Genomic DNA, 15,277 nt, shown 5'->3' with positions numbered 1-15,277 from the left:
GAAAAACAGATTTGCAGTACTAAGCCTAATTGACCAGAGGCCAGAAGAACTCTGGCCTAAAGCCAGGGACATTGTTAGAGAGGAAAGCAGAAAGACACTGTAGTAAAAAAAAAAAAGAGAGAGAGAGAGAGAGAGAGAAAAGCCCTAGTGGATGACAGACAAAATACAGTCGGCCCTTCTTATACATGGATTTTTTATACACGGATTCAAGCATCCACGGTTTGAAAATGTTCAAAAAAAGGATAAATTTCAAATATCAAACCTTGATTTTCCATTTTTTATAAGGGACAGCATTTTGCTCTGTCATTATATTTAATGGAACCAAACCCCAGCGTATAACAAGGGTCCACTGTATTACAAGCAGTCCAGGACAGAAAAGAAGCAAACAAGAATGGTGATAGAAATAGGACCAGAATCCTGAATGCAAATATATACTGTAATGACTTGTGTGAACGGATAAGGAAAAATACTATAATAATCAATGCAACGAAATAAAAGCTAGCAACAAAAAAAAAGAACAAGAGACCTCTTCAACAAGACCTACTCCTGTACAGGAACATAAACAAGGAAATCCTCTAGCCCAAGCCTAGGCTGATTTTTATTGTTTCAACTTAAGAGCTTTTTTGGGAAGACATTTATTATCGTGGCAAGTTGGTGGGGGCATATTTTAATTGGAAAGTACATAGGAAACATGTAGGTGTTTTAGGAAATGGGGAGTTGGTAAAATGCCAGAGAGCGAGAGCAAGAGTGAGAGAACAGATTTGATTTCTTAATTATAGTTTGATAGCCATCTGTACCTTACAATTTTTGGAATTTACAGTGTTGGTGCTGCTTTTTACTATTGTTATTGTTATTATTACATTTATATTTCTAGTCTGCCCCCTTCCCCCAAAAATTGGGACAATTCAAAGGAACAATACAATTTAATAAAAAGTACAAAAAGTGAGCATTAAAATAGAATTAAACTATTACAGTATTAAAACACATCACATATGACAAGATAATTTTTTTTAATTTTTCTTAAAAACAGTTTAATTCAAAGCACTTTTAAAGCACTATCAAATAGTCTTGTGTATTTGATGATAATTTCATTTATAGCCACTGTGTATACACATACACAGGTAGGCACATCCCATTCTAGAGATTTCTGAAGTATGAGAAGTGTTTAGGGGCAGGGTTGTTTGTAGCAGAGCTGTAGAGTGCTTAAATTGGATGCCAAGGTTTCCAAGTTCAGTTCTTGGCATCTCCAGATAGTGCAGGAAAAGATAGTGCACTGTCAGATCCCGGAGAGAGCTTCTGCCACTCAGTGTCAAGTAATAGTCAGCTAAATAGACCAATTCGGTATATGGCAGTATCCTAAATTCCTAAGTGGGCACTTCTGTGGGATCTGTCAGTACCTTTAAGAAGGCCATTAAGATGGATCTCTTCCGGCAGGCATTTCCAGACTAGAACACCCCCACTGACCTGCCTCCCTTTCTCCCTTATCCTCCATCCTCATTTTTACCCTCCCCTGGACTCCACTTGGAATTTCTGATCTCATTATAGTGTATGTATATTAATGCTTTTAACTTTCTTTGGTTTAATCCTTTTTTAGTGTTTGATCATGTTTTTATGTTTGGGGGAGGATTGGCTATATGATTTTTACTATTGTAATCCGCTTGGATTCCCTGAGATTAAGCAGATTATTATTATTATTATTATTATTATTATTATTATTATTATTGCCAATTTGGGGCCTAATTTCAGGAGACTACTGCCTCTTTTGTGTTTCTTACAGTTGCATGACAACTAGAGTTTGTTCTAAGTTCTTCCTGATGATAAATTAAAGCAGTCCCTGCTTATCTCTGCCTGCTTTGTAGCTGCTCAACCTTTTACTCATTGTAAGTAGCTGGACTTTCCCCTGTAACAATTACAGATGGCTTCTGGGTAAATAAGGAAAGAAGTTTTCTAGATTGAACAGGGATGGATTTTATATTTTCTCTTCCCGCTCTCTTTCTGCTTCCTTGTATTTATATTTGTTGGCATGCACAGCTGAAACTCTTATGGAATTGTCTGCAAAGATGTGATGAGAGGGACACAAAGGAAAATATTTATTTATTTCTAATTTGATGGTTCCATTTATACTCCATCTTTCTTCTAATGAGTTCAAGCTCAAGGCAGTGTATATGGTTCTCCTTTACTGCATTTTATCATGTCACCAATCCTGTGAGGTAGTTCAGGGTGGGAGAGAAAGACTGACCTGACATCACCCAATGAGATTCATCATGGCTCAGAGGCAACTTGAATTTGGATCTCTGAAGTTGCAGGTCAAGCTTGGTTGTCCTGCAAAGAGATGCTGCTGTACTTAGAATAGGTACTTGGCTGATAAACTGAATGGAATAGGCTGTTTTGCTGTCACTGGTAGGTTGGCTTTATTTGCATGAGCCACTTAAAGCAATAATTTGTACAGCTATGTGTATTTTAAAAAAATCTCTGCACATACTGTCATCCCAGCTCATACATTCTTGCTATCTCCATGTGTTAAATTCAGAAAACTGATAATTGAGTATTATAACTTTCCCAAATTCTGTAAATAGGGGCATTACTATCATTACTGGGGTAGGGGGATGAATGAAATATTCAATACTGATAAAAAAGATTATGGTTATTTTGTTAATACTTCTTCACAAGAGTGCAGCTTCTCTGAAAAATTCCCTGTTATGGCAACAGCATAGCAAATGTTGTATCCATATAGTGTCCCAAAATAAGATATCAACGCTGTAAATAAATGTGACACAGAACATACAGTATTAGGGACTAGGAACCTAAAGGGTTTTTTTTTAAAGCTGTTCTGTTTTAGATGTATTTTCACTTTTATAAAACCCTTCTTCCTGCTCTCCCCTCCCATCATTACTTTTGTTAAATAACTTCAAGGAAACCCACACGTCTGTGCCTATAGAATAAGTTGCTTCAAATAAATGCAGAATAATCAAGGCATTTTTCCAGAATCAAATTTCCTGTTGACCAATATAATTCACTCCCAGACAGGCTCAGCTGACTCCAAGGCCTCGCTTCTTTCCAAATACTCAGTTTGTTCCCCAAAGGCTTTCAATGCAGATAAACAGCTTAAGTGCAAATACAGATATTCTCCCCCTACCTTCATTGTATGGGCACTTAAAGGACATTGCTGCCTGTATGCAAAATATGCTAGTGGAGACTGTTTTAATGGCCTGTTCAGACTGCCAAATTAAAGCTTGCTTCAGGTTTGGAGATATGCTATTTAAATGATGCATGGGTCCTAAGAGTCCGGAGTTCGCACCAAAGCCACACTCCATTCCTAAGCACCAGAGTGCAGCTTTTGGTGCAGCTTCCGGGTTCTTAGGATGCATGCATCATTTAAATAGCATACCACCAAAGAGACCCGAAGCAGCTTTATTTTGGCAGTCTGTAACAGGCCTAAGCTATTCTGTTCATAGATGTGAATAGACTGTAGAGCTGAAAGGCTTAATTCTTCAAAGAATGTCAACTTTGTTGCTGTTTTAGCTGCCGCCATGTGTATCACTGGGAATAGCCTTTAAAAAACCCCTCTGGAAATGAAATGAGATAATATGAAGTGGCCATTAAGGAAGCAAAGGAGGGCAGTTTCAAAAGAGCCATTGAAGATAAGTGCCATTATTTAACCTGTCACTTGAAAATGTTTATACAGTATATATTAAAAAAAAACCCAGCTGCACTCTTCCTCTAATTCTTCTCTTTTGACACAAATGTTCTTTAAGATGCACCAGCCATTGCATCTTAGACATTTGTTTACTATTAGCAACCCACCCCTTGTTAGAGCTGCCTTGCTGCTCTTTATGGGTTGTTCCCATTCTGAAGGGGCACTTATAGCAGTCATTGTAGAAGGTTTGTGGTCATTACCTCCTTGAATGGCATGTTAGCTGTACGCTCATTAAGTGAGTGGGAAATGGAAATTAGGTTTCTTGAAGCAAGCTTTGAAGATGGCTTTCAAAATGAGCTCAGCTGGAGGGTGGGTTTTGGATCAAGTACAGTTGGCTGAGGTCTAAAACACACTGCAGAAATAATCCAGTTTGAGACCACTTTAACTGTTATAATTCAGTGCTAGGGAATCCTGGGAATTGTAATTTATTATAGCACCAGAGCCCTCTAACAGAGAAGGCTAAATGGCTCACATAACTACACTGAGCCAGGGCAGTTAAAGCGGTCTCAAACTGGATCATTTCTGCAGTGTATTTTGGACCTTACTTGTGCCCTGGATTTTAGTGACACATAAGTCATGACGAATGTATCTCATTGAATTTAGCTGGACCCAAGTTGAGCATCCTTAATATGGATCCAAAAGAATATTTTGTGTCTCTCACATTTGTCACTCCTCATTTTCCTCTCATTCAAAACCTCAGGCATCTGTGGCTTCAAAGCACAGAGATGGCAAATGCTGTGTGCGTGCAGATTTCCTGTCCTTGCTGCTTGCAGATGAAGATGAACTGTTTATAATATGTCTTCTCCCCCTTGTTTTCCAAATTCCTTAACTGTTATGGCCAATGACGTAATACCAGCTCCTCCTACTCTAATCCTTTCTACCTGGATCAGTTTAACCATCAAGATTGTTTACATGGCCACTGCTGTCTTTAAACTGCACATGTGAATACATGTTCAAATAGTTTTTGAACATTTCTGTGGCATGTGACCTAGTGGTGCCCAGAGCAACAGAAGCCTCACAGATATCATTAGGTCAGAGACTTCTACTAATAACTATTTCTGTGTCTCATTTTGATGTGTGGGCCATATCTATTAAGAGTGAGTTGAAGTGCTTGTTTGGGATTCTTCAAATACATTCTGTAGATATTATGTCATTTTGTATCTTTTAAAGCAGCTTCTTGTTTATCATGGCAGTACTAGTTTCCACAAATACATGGTGTCTCTGAAAAGATTAAATACAAGTTGCCCTCTTAATAGCCAGAACACAATTTCAGAAATAGGGAAAACATAAAGAACTTTTTACTTATGCAGGTTGTGTATCTCTTATCCAGAATTCTGAAATCCTCCAAAATTGAAAATTGTCCATATGGTTGGCTGAGACAGTGACACCAGGGACGTAGCCAGAATTTTAGGAAGGGGGGGTCCAGACTAAGTGCCACCATTATAATGGGGCTTGGGTGCGGCGGTGCAGCAGGACGCACTGTTCATTTTTCTAATGGAAGGGGGGTACGGACCCCAAAAATCCCCCCCCCAGGCTACATCCCTGATGACACCTTTGCTTTCTGATGATTCAATGTACACAAACTTTGTTTCATATTCAAAACTATTAAAATATTATATTTAATATTACCTTCAGGCTATGTGTCTAAGGTGTCTATGAAACAAGAATGAATTTCACGTTTAGACTTAGGTCCCATCTTCAAAATATAATTTCAGAATAAGGGAGACTCAACCTGTACCTCTGCAAGCCACTTTATGTCTCACAATATTGTGACTTTTTCAGTGGTCTTAAAGTTAAAGCTCACCTGACTGTCTTCTTATGGACCTTTCTTTATAGAGTATTTTAGAACAGGAGCAGTATCCATTGTTTGACTTCTGCTTCTACAGCAGTTCCCCAGAACTGCTGATGCAGCTGAGTGTTACACAAATGAGGGGGTAGGGAAAACAGCAAGAGGAGTTAAAAGATAGCATGTACATTGCATGCTTAATGGCTGTATTTAGGGTCTATTTCAAGATGGAGATTGCAAACTGACTGGATTATCCATTGCTTCTGTATGCTGCAGTTGCTACATTACACCAGGGGTGAAGAAATTGCAGCTCATGGGCTGTATGCAGCTTTAGCCCCCTAAAGCCTCCTGACTCCTGTGCCTTTTCCCTCTCTCTGACACACATTTTATTTTACCTGGGTTAAAAATAACCTGAAAAATAGCAAAAACAAACAAACCCCAAAACTTCAATTGCATCTCATAGATTATTCTAGGAGCAGCAGAGCAGATGAATTCTGAACCCACTCCCACCCCAGAGCCCCCCTAATCAGCCCAAAGAGTTCAACAACAGTAATCATGAGTGACTTGCAATTGCTACTTCTGCATAATCTGCATTCAGTGCTCAATTGGTGTGTTTTGAGGAGAGGGTTGGCAGCCACACCCATTATTATTATCCAACCATGATTTACACCTGGGATTCTGAGACCAGCCCCCATCCCCTGCCAAAAGAACCCAGACTTATTTAATACTCATATATGATTTCAGCTTTAAGTGAAACACACAGTTTCATAGTTAGGCAGAGGACCAGGAGTAAAGGGAAACGTGCCATGCTTTTTCATGAGTAAAGCTGGCATATAAAGGCCAACATTCATAGCTGGGGAGCTTTTATCCCAGCATCATCAGGGTGGGGGATGAACCCAGTAAACAGACAGTGAGCTCACCTGTTTGTATTTGTCTAGTTATTTTCTATAGCAAGTTGCCATGCTCCTGGGGTTAATGCTTTTGATATGGATGAACTCTTAAGTTGTCTAACCCATGCAATTTCATGTTGGGGGGGAGGTTGTGTTTGCACAGGGAATAACAACTATGTAAAATGGATGACTTACTATCTTAGAAAAGTGTAGTACAGCTCTTAGTCCCACAGCTGTGGGGATGGGAATTGTGCTGTCCTCCAAATGTTGTTGGACTGTGGCCCCCCAGGGGCCTTTGCAAGCATAGCCAAGATTATCACAATTCCTACCTCTGTCCTACTGATTGGTAGTGAGGTCCTTGTGTGTTTGCTCAGAAGTCCCATTGAGTTTAGTGGTGTTTGTTCCCCGGTGAGTGAGTTTAGGAATGTAGTCTAAAGAAGTTACTGAAGTCAGTGGGAAGGAAGAATTAAATTACAATCACAGCAGTGTTTTTCAGATGGTACTACATGATATCCTAACACAAAGTAATAGTTAAAAGAAATATCTCCCAAATGGCACATTTCACCTTCACCTGCAGATTTCTTCACATAAGCAGGTGAAACCTTTCACAGCACAATCTGCTGCTAAAGGAACAATGGCAGAGCAGGCTATGTGTGTTTGTTTTTCCTGGACAGTTGGCAACACAACTGAAGGACTCAAGTTGACAGCTGTCATCCTGGAGATTATACTTGCCTATTTTAAAGGTCCAAGGCAATGAGATGGGATACAGCCACTGTACTACTTTCCTCCTAAAGTACTGTGGTGTAACAGTTTTTATACCGTGACTGGAGGAGCTTGAGAGAGGTGATGGCTGCTTAGCTCATAGGTTTAGAGTTTTTAAGAACTTCAGGCACAGTCACTGAGTAAACATCTGGCAATCCTGTTTTGCCCTAGAGTTCAACATTGAACAGTGTCACCCCATACATATTTCCTCAGCAGGATATACCAGTAAGATCTATGGGTCTTGTCTTTAGGAAATCGGCACATTGCCAGCTACATTTTGCAGAGGAAATATCAAAACAAAGTGGTGGAAAAGTATGTGCCTAATGCTACCAAATCTCTTATTCTGTTTGTAGCCAGCTGATAATGTTTATATATAGTGCTTTTTTCTGAAAATAAAGTGTGTGCATGCTGGATTCTCTTTGAAATTTGGAGTGTGTTCAATTTTGTCTAAGCTTTCAGAATTAGGGGTACATAAATGCTTAAAGTGTAAAAATATTTTTTAAAAAGTATATTCCTATAGGGCTCTCTTCCCCACCAGTTCATAGTAAACAAGTTAGAAAGCTTTTTTTCTTTTGATTCATCACATTAATATTCTAGGGCATGTAGGATGCATGCTTAATGTTATACACACTTGTTTGGGACTAAAGTCCCATAGAGCTTACTTCCTGATCAGCCTGTTAGGTTGACAGCTATACCTCTTTTGCAACTAGTGCCTGTTTAGGGGCTTGGCTTTCTCAGGACTTGCTTTGCAAGCTGTTTTTCATTAAGAAAGAGGAGGTGGCGGATGTGAGAAGTGCTGCTTTAAGGAAGGACATGAAGAAGCAACTTTTTAAAAGACAGTCATGCATGTTTTAATCTCTTCTGCATTTTCAGAACACCACTGGGAGCCTCCCTGGATGAGCAGAGTAACCCTACATTAAGGGGTAAGGATCTGATAAGTGCTCTCTGTATGTGTGTGTGTGTGTGGGGGGTCTGTCTCTGTGTTTTTTGCTTTGTAATGTAAGTACAATAATAATTCAAAATGCAGTTTGACTGGACTGTGATAAGAAGCTACTGAGAGAGCCTTCTTCCTTTATGTTATTTCTAAAACAGTATTGACAGGAAAGGGGAACATTATCTAGGATTTGAACAGTTAAGGAGTTTTTAATAACTTCTTCCCTGTTGTTAAAGTTAGAGCAGACACTTGTGTGTGTGTGTGTGTGTGTATGAGAGAGAAAGAGAGAGAGAGATTGTTGATAAGTAGCACAGTGAGAAGTAGGTCAACCTTTTGGTACAATCTTTCTTGGCTTGCTCTCACTGAACTTGCCACACCTGAAAAGTTACCACCTGCGCAAACCAGAATGCAAAAGTTCAAAGTACAACAAGAATCTGCAGGTAGTGACAGGGTATATAAGAAATGCTTGCAATAGCTGGAGCTCTCTTTTTGAATACACAGGGAAGAAAGGGAATGTATGATCCAAGCCACTTCTCCCTGGTAAGATATGTGAAGTGTAGCTTAAGCTGGTATATCTGTAATGTTAGATGAGGTCCAGCAGTGCCAAAGGCCCTTGTGGATCTGAAATGGCCATTTTCTTGAGCTTGAAAACAGAACTGTTAGCAAGTATTCTTTCATTCTTCTTTCCCTGCCTCATATAACTTGTGCTAGGTGTGTTTAGTATAACAATATATAAGCTTGTGGCCTTCTGTGAGACATTACAGAATGTTCGACTGATCTCTAAATGTTATTACCAATTTTAACATTGTAATGTCATAGACATTTAAACAAAATTGTATATGGTGCTTGAGTTTCAATGTGACAGTCCAGATTGTTGGAAAGCAACCTTGGCACTAGATGTTCATCTTGCCAAATTGACATCTTTTTAGGCATGCTGATGAAAAATGGTGGAAGCTTTGAAGATGATTTATCACTGGGAGCAGAAGGTGGGTGTAGTATTAAATATGCTATTCTGTATTTCAAATAAAGAAAGGGATCTCTGTGTTAAAACCAAAACAGTGTGATTTTATTTTTAAAAATTCTAGTGGCATCATGTGGGCCACATTGTTTGCAAAATGGTAAGGAGGAGAAGAGAAACACAGACATCATGAAGAAAAAATAATATGATTGGTAAATTTTGTTTTTCAGAGCTTAGATGCAAGAATTATCTTCTATATGGCATTATGTTCAGTGAAGCATTAAAATGTTAAAACCTTATTGAAGCCTTCTCTTCTCTCCCCCTCATTGGCACCTTCAAACAAAACAAAACCTTACCCTTACAGTTCCTGGAGTCATGTTTGTACGTGAGAAAAGTCATCACTTTGCTGGTCAATTATATTATTAAAACACTTCTAAAATGACCATGATCATGTGGCTTTCATATTGAGCCAATACTTCCTGGTCGAGCTCAACCCTGGAAGGAAGTGAGAGTGAGAGAGCCTTCCAGCCTAGTACAGAGATCATTCCTGTGGTTCTTGAGTAACCCACAGTGAGCTTCCATATGTCCAGAGAGATGACATGGCTTCAGCTCTCATTTTCAGAGGGTAACAGAATCAGAACTTTTGGAAGCTACTTCCCAAGAGTAACTTTTTTGTGTGGCAAGTTGCAAAGCATTCCACTTAATTTTTTGCTGTTGGTAGGGTTCAACTATCCCTTTATTCTCTCCCATAGTTGTATTATTTTAATAGATCTGTTGTGTTTTTGTTTTTATTTTATGTTTTATTCTGATTTTTTTAAATTAGAAAATCAGGATATAAATTAACTAAATAATGGTTTCATTACTGTTTCAGTAATATCTATGACAGTCAGACAGTGGTTGTCATGTTTATGTCTGAGCTGAGAGATAGGAGTTAATAAGTTTGTAGCCTCCAGTTGGAACTAGGACTTTATACTAACCTTCTTAAACAGATTCTCAGATTTATTTATTTTTTTGGCCTGTGTAAAACCTGACTGGACAAATCTGAGAAACCCTTTGAATAAATCCTAGGAAATGAGCAAGCATTATCCTCAGTTCTCTTTCTAAACAGCCTTCATACTACTATTATTGTTTTAAGTCTAGCTGGACATATAGCTGACAGTGTGTGTGTGGGGGTAGCAGTTCTGTGCCAAGCAATGTGAGTGATGTCCTTGAGTACAAAGGGATGGGAAGAGCAAGGGGAGGAATAAGTATTCTGCTGCTGCTTGTGGTCTTCCTCCTCCTCATCACAGATTTCAGAGAGTACCGTGTGTTACTGACTGGAGTTTTAGGCCAGCAGTAACTTGGATTTTAACCAAGAATCTAGGGCATTTCACAGATTCCTAGGTTGTTATAGAACAGTGATGGCAAACCTATGGCACGCGTGCCAGAGGTGGCACTCAGAGCCCTCTCTATGGGCACACATGCTATTGCCCTAGAACAGAGTTTGCCAGAGTTTCTTACTAGAAAGTCAGAGGGACGTGGCACTTTGCAATAAATAAGTGGAGTTTGGGTTGCAGTTTGGGCACTGAGTCTGTAAAAGGTTCTCCATCACTGTTATAGAATCTAAACCATTGATGGTCTAATTAGTAACACCTGATATATTGTAAAACCAAAGTGATGGTAGTGGTCATCATCATCTGGCTGATTGATCTGAGACAACCCTATGAGTCTGTGTATGCCTTTATAATACTAGAAATGGAAGCTCTTGTTCTCTACCCTTCATGCTGCCCTAAAATGTTCAGGTACAATATCCTCTTATCTGGAGGCCCTTTCACTACAGAGTTATAGTACTGTGATACCATTTTAACTGCCTTGGTTGCGTCATGTTTGGTTGAAATACAGTACCAGAGGAACCCCTTGGCAGAGTTAACTAAATGCCTCCTCTCTAACTGCAAATCTCAGGACTAATAACTGACAGTTGAAGTGGAACCATAGTGCTTTAACTATATAATGTGAAAGGACCCTGGATTTGTCAGTTTTGCCATCTTAGCAGGATCAGGCCTTTGGCAGGAATTTTGTGAGCATTGTTATTTTTAAAACATGCCAGAGTAAAACAATTCATCTAACACTTACTTAATCCGAAACACCCCCCTCCAGTTTTGTTCTTTCCTGTTATGAATTTTTATTATACCAGAATATATTATATTAAAAAGTTTCCCTACAGATTTTAGTTGAAAGCCCCCATGCTTACAGGAGAAACAAGCTATTTTCACTGTGTTTGGTGTGATTTATTTGAGTTATGACTAGAATTAATCACTTTTAACAAAATAAATATGCACAACAGTGGCATTCGCAAAACCAGTTAAGGGGCAGACGATGAAGAATGGGATGCCAGAATGTGGCAAGACTTTCATGGATCATTCCTGGCTCTACAAAGCTTCCTTCAAGACTGCTTCCTCCATTGCAGTTGAAAACAAAGCTCTTCTGAAATGCTCAGTATATGTCTTGGGGTTAGATGTGTATACTGAGGAGACTTCTACAGCAAAATTGTCTTTTCGGGTACCTAAAGGTGGTGCATTTCTTAGTGCCATAAAATACAGTAGGGATGTGAAATGTTTGCTCCTCCAGATGTTTTTGGATTCTTACAAGTGTTGATGGCAGAGTCGCAGTCCAACAACATCTACAGGTGTGCAGATTCCCTACCAGTAATACAAAAGACCCATTTTTATTCTACCATTATTGACACTGGTCAAGCCAACATTTTTCAGATTTAAAAATATTTATTTTTTGTGGAAGAGTTAACAGAAACATCTTTGACAAAATACTGTTGTAGGAGAGTAGTTTAAAACAAGAAAAGAAAATAATGTCTGCATCCTGACAGTGATGTCTTTCAAAAAGCAAACCTTTTTGTCTGGGTTAATTTGGCTTTACAGTCTTATAATTGCTTTCGTATCCATGGAAATTTTTGCAAATGGATGGTGTGAGCGGTTAGAGACGTCCATAGCAGATCTGAAACATACAGGAGTAGCCAATTCTTTAAAAACAGCTTTTCATCCAGAACATACTATGCTCATGACTAAAAGAATCCTTCCAGGTTTATATGTTCTCAGCTGCTGACTTTTTCATACAAATACGTATGCTGTTCTTTATTTCTTGACTTAAGTAGTGAAGCAGTTAAACCAGCATATACACACACATTCTTTTTCTCTATTCTGCTTTTTGCTTTAAAAACATCAAATTTACATAAGCATGCATTAACATCCCTAAAGATTGCCTAATAGGGATCCCTTCATGCATCTAGTTTTTCATAATAATCTACTGTTTATGCTAGCCAATAGGAAGGCAGAGCACTGAATACAGATTGAAAGCAGCACCATTCTTTGTGGTATTGAGGGACTAGTCTTGTTAGTAATGATGTATAGTCTGGTATAGGCAATTCATAATTACTTTTCTCCCTTTTTTCCTGCAGCTAATCAATTGCATCAAAGCAGTGAACAAATGGAAATCTGGTAAATGAATATTCACACTTCTCCTTTGGGAATTATGCCTGACATGTGTTAAGTGACAAGACCAATCTACAGGAAGCATTCATTTATCTAATGGATTTGTCATCAGGAATATAAATATTTGGGACATAGCTGCAAAAAGCATTTTTCTTACCATACGTAATCTGAATGGAGTAAATGTAGGAAATGGTTTTTTAAAAGTCTAATGGTCTTAATTCAGATCACTCTGACAGTCCAAATTCCTTTAGGAGATAACACTTAAAAGTCTCACATGTGTCAAATACCATTCCAGGATCTGGTGTATGGTATGCAGGCCTAGAGATTATGGCAAGGCTCTCTGTGCCACTATTGTGTTGCTGGAGGTTCTGAGAGAGATTCCATTTCTGGTCTTTGACCTACAGTTGACTTCAGGAGTTGAAATGATTCAAAGGGGGCTTCCATGTTAGAGAAGGATGGAAAGATGGTTCTCATCATGTTCCAATTGAACATGAATACATATTTCTCCTAGCTGTTCTTTGGCTATATAATGTATACATCTGGACTGTTTTTCAATTCAGATGTCACACTAATCAGTCATATTCTACAGGCCCTATGTATTCTCCTTCACCTGCTTTTGCAGTTGCTGGCTCCAACCACTGCCAGAAACAAAATGGGTGCAGGGATTTTTAAACATTCATTTATGTTACACCCTGCCTTCTTCCCAGTGGAGGATTTGAGGCATCTTACAAGATGAATTAACAGAAAAGCAAAGGAAGACTGCAATCTATTATAACATTAGAACATGTTTTTAAAATAAATAGCATTTAAACAACTGGAAAGCATTTGAAAACAAAAGATGGGGGGATAGCAGCCACCATTAGTAAATCCTTGCACCACAGCCAATTAATGACTAAATATCGGCCCATAAAATAAGGAGAACTATATTCCTGGATCCTTCCAGGAAGTGCAGTTTTTTTCCAAAGCAAGGCAAATGGCCTTGCTTCGATGAAAATATGTGGTCTGGGTTTGAGGCAGAGAAAAGCAAGTAGTACATTTCTTTTCTATTCTGATTTTTTCCCCCTATGAATCCCTAAGGGGTTATCCCTATGGATTAAAATTGCCTCCCTGATCTGCTGAAGCAGTTTACACCAGTACTGCATGATGATTAGTAAGAAGTAGGCAAGTTGTTGCAAAGCTTTGGATATGGGTCTTTCCCCTGCCTCCTGTGAGGCCAAGAGGGGGAGTTTGGCAGGTTTTGACTTCTGTTTTCAGTTTTTGATGTGTCATCCACACTGAGAAGTGTGGTTGAAGGCAACTATAGTTAATTTCTCCAAGAAATTTGCAGAAATTCACCACAGTTAATAGCTACCAGATTATTTACAATAGACCATACAACTGAGGTTGAAAGGAAAGAATAGTCACAGCTTTCAAACTCCCTCCAGCTATATGTTCGGATGAAAGGGGGAGTATGCAAGCTCAAAGCTCACTCTGATACATTTCACTAAACCGTGGTTTAACAATGGGGTAGTCAAAATGTAGCCTGCTGGCCAAATGCAACCCCAAGTTGTTTTCTGCCTCCCTTTCATCTCTAGAATTTTTATAATTGTTTAAAACTCTTTAAACTGTGTTTGCATCATGGTTTGCCATGGTTTGAAATTTGTGACAAACTGTTAAATGTACTAAATGTGAAAAGGAATTCATTGTATATAATCAGTGGAATATGCAATATCTTAGCCATTATTATAGTGAATTTAATTTCCTTTTAGTTCAATATTGACAGTCAATGCAGTGGTCAATATCCTATTAACAAAAGTCAGTTTATAAGTACATTTAAGGTTTATTTAAATCTAAATCTAATTATTAAGTACGAGTGATGGATCTTAGTAATAATGAGTTGGAAGATTTTAATGAACTAGTAATACACAAGAAATAATATTAAATTTTAGCTCGTTTTTATGTATCTTACATATAGATAGCTAATTTGTAACCCTTTCCAGTGGGGGGGGGGGGGATGCAGCCCTTGAGCAGCCTGAAAACTTGTGATCACCTCTGGTTTAGTATAATCTCCCTTTTTACTCCCTGTATTTTTTCAAAAAAATATTTCAGTTTAAATAAATAAATCCCATGTGAACAAAATGAAAATAGGTTTGCTAAAGTTCTCTTAATATGGCACGCAACAGTAGGTAGCCTTTTAGCAGAAGAAATAATAAAAGCCCAGAAAAAAAAATGAATAGATATTAGAAGATTTAGGATTTGGGGAGGGTGGTGGAATCATGAAGCTCTTACTTTTTAATGGAAGAGTGTGTTGTCATCTTCATTTGGTAAATGATGAAAACAAAATGCTTTTAAGAAAAGAAAAAAGATATAATCTTGAGTTCTTCATATACCCTTGAAAGAGGAAGGAAAATTTACCCCATTTAACGCTTTGCTTCATTTGTATTGTCAGTAATGGTATGTTGGCAAAGGACAAGAGGCTTCAGTTTCATCAGAAAGGGAGAAGTATGAACTCCACTGGCTCAGGGAAGAGCAGTGCAACTGTTTCAAGGTAAGTAAAGAAGTGTATTGTTTTAAATAGTCTCATAGCATCTTAGACATTTAGCTAGAGCAGATCAGAAAGATATTTGATACTGTGCTAGTGCCAATAGCACAGCAATATGTCAGTTCTGAAACATAAAAGCAATTCAGTAATTATGTCATTATATCTAATTGCACTAAAGCTATGCATTTATCCAGTATTTTTGAATGCAGGAGTGGTTACTGGACTCAAGATAATACTATGCAGTTCT

General features: G+C 38.4%; 1 protein-coding gene across 7 annotated transcripts in view; it reads left to right on the top strand.

The window, feature by feature from the left end:
• Positions 1–15,277, top strand: part of ITPRID2 (ITPR interacting domain containing 2) — a 114,457-nt gene that overhangs the window by 51,328 nt on the left and 47,852 nt on the right. For all 7 annotated transcript variants that reach the window (XR_006105071.1, XM_042479782.1, XM_042479790.1 and 4 more), the window contains exons 4-7: positions 8,009–8,058; positions 8,999–9,055; positions 12,476–12,515; positions 14,938–15,036. Coding sequence is in view for 6 of the 7 variants with exons in the window: in XM_042479782.1 (XP_042335716.1) it covers positions 8,009–8,058; positions 8,999–9,055; positions 12,476–12,515; positions 14,938–15,036 (246 nt within the window). In the remaining variant the exon portion in view is untranslated. The remainder of the gene's footprint in view (positions 1–8,008; positions 8,059–8,998; positions 9,056–12,475; positions 12,516–14,937; positions 15,037–15,277) is intronic.

The sequence above is a fragment of the Sceloporus undulatus genome, chromosome 1, assembly GCF_019175285.1.
Source record: "Sceloporus undulatus isolate JIND9_A2432 ecotype Alabama chromosome 1, SceUnd_v1.1, whole genome shotgun sequence".
Taxonomy (NCBI): Eukaryota; Metazoa; Chordata; class Lepidosauria; order Squamata; family Phrynosomatidae; genus Sceloporus; species Sceloporus undulatus.
Note: the sequence above shows the minus strand (reverse complement) of the source record. Positions and strands in the feature narration are given on the sequence as shown.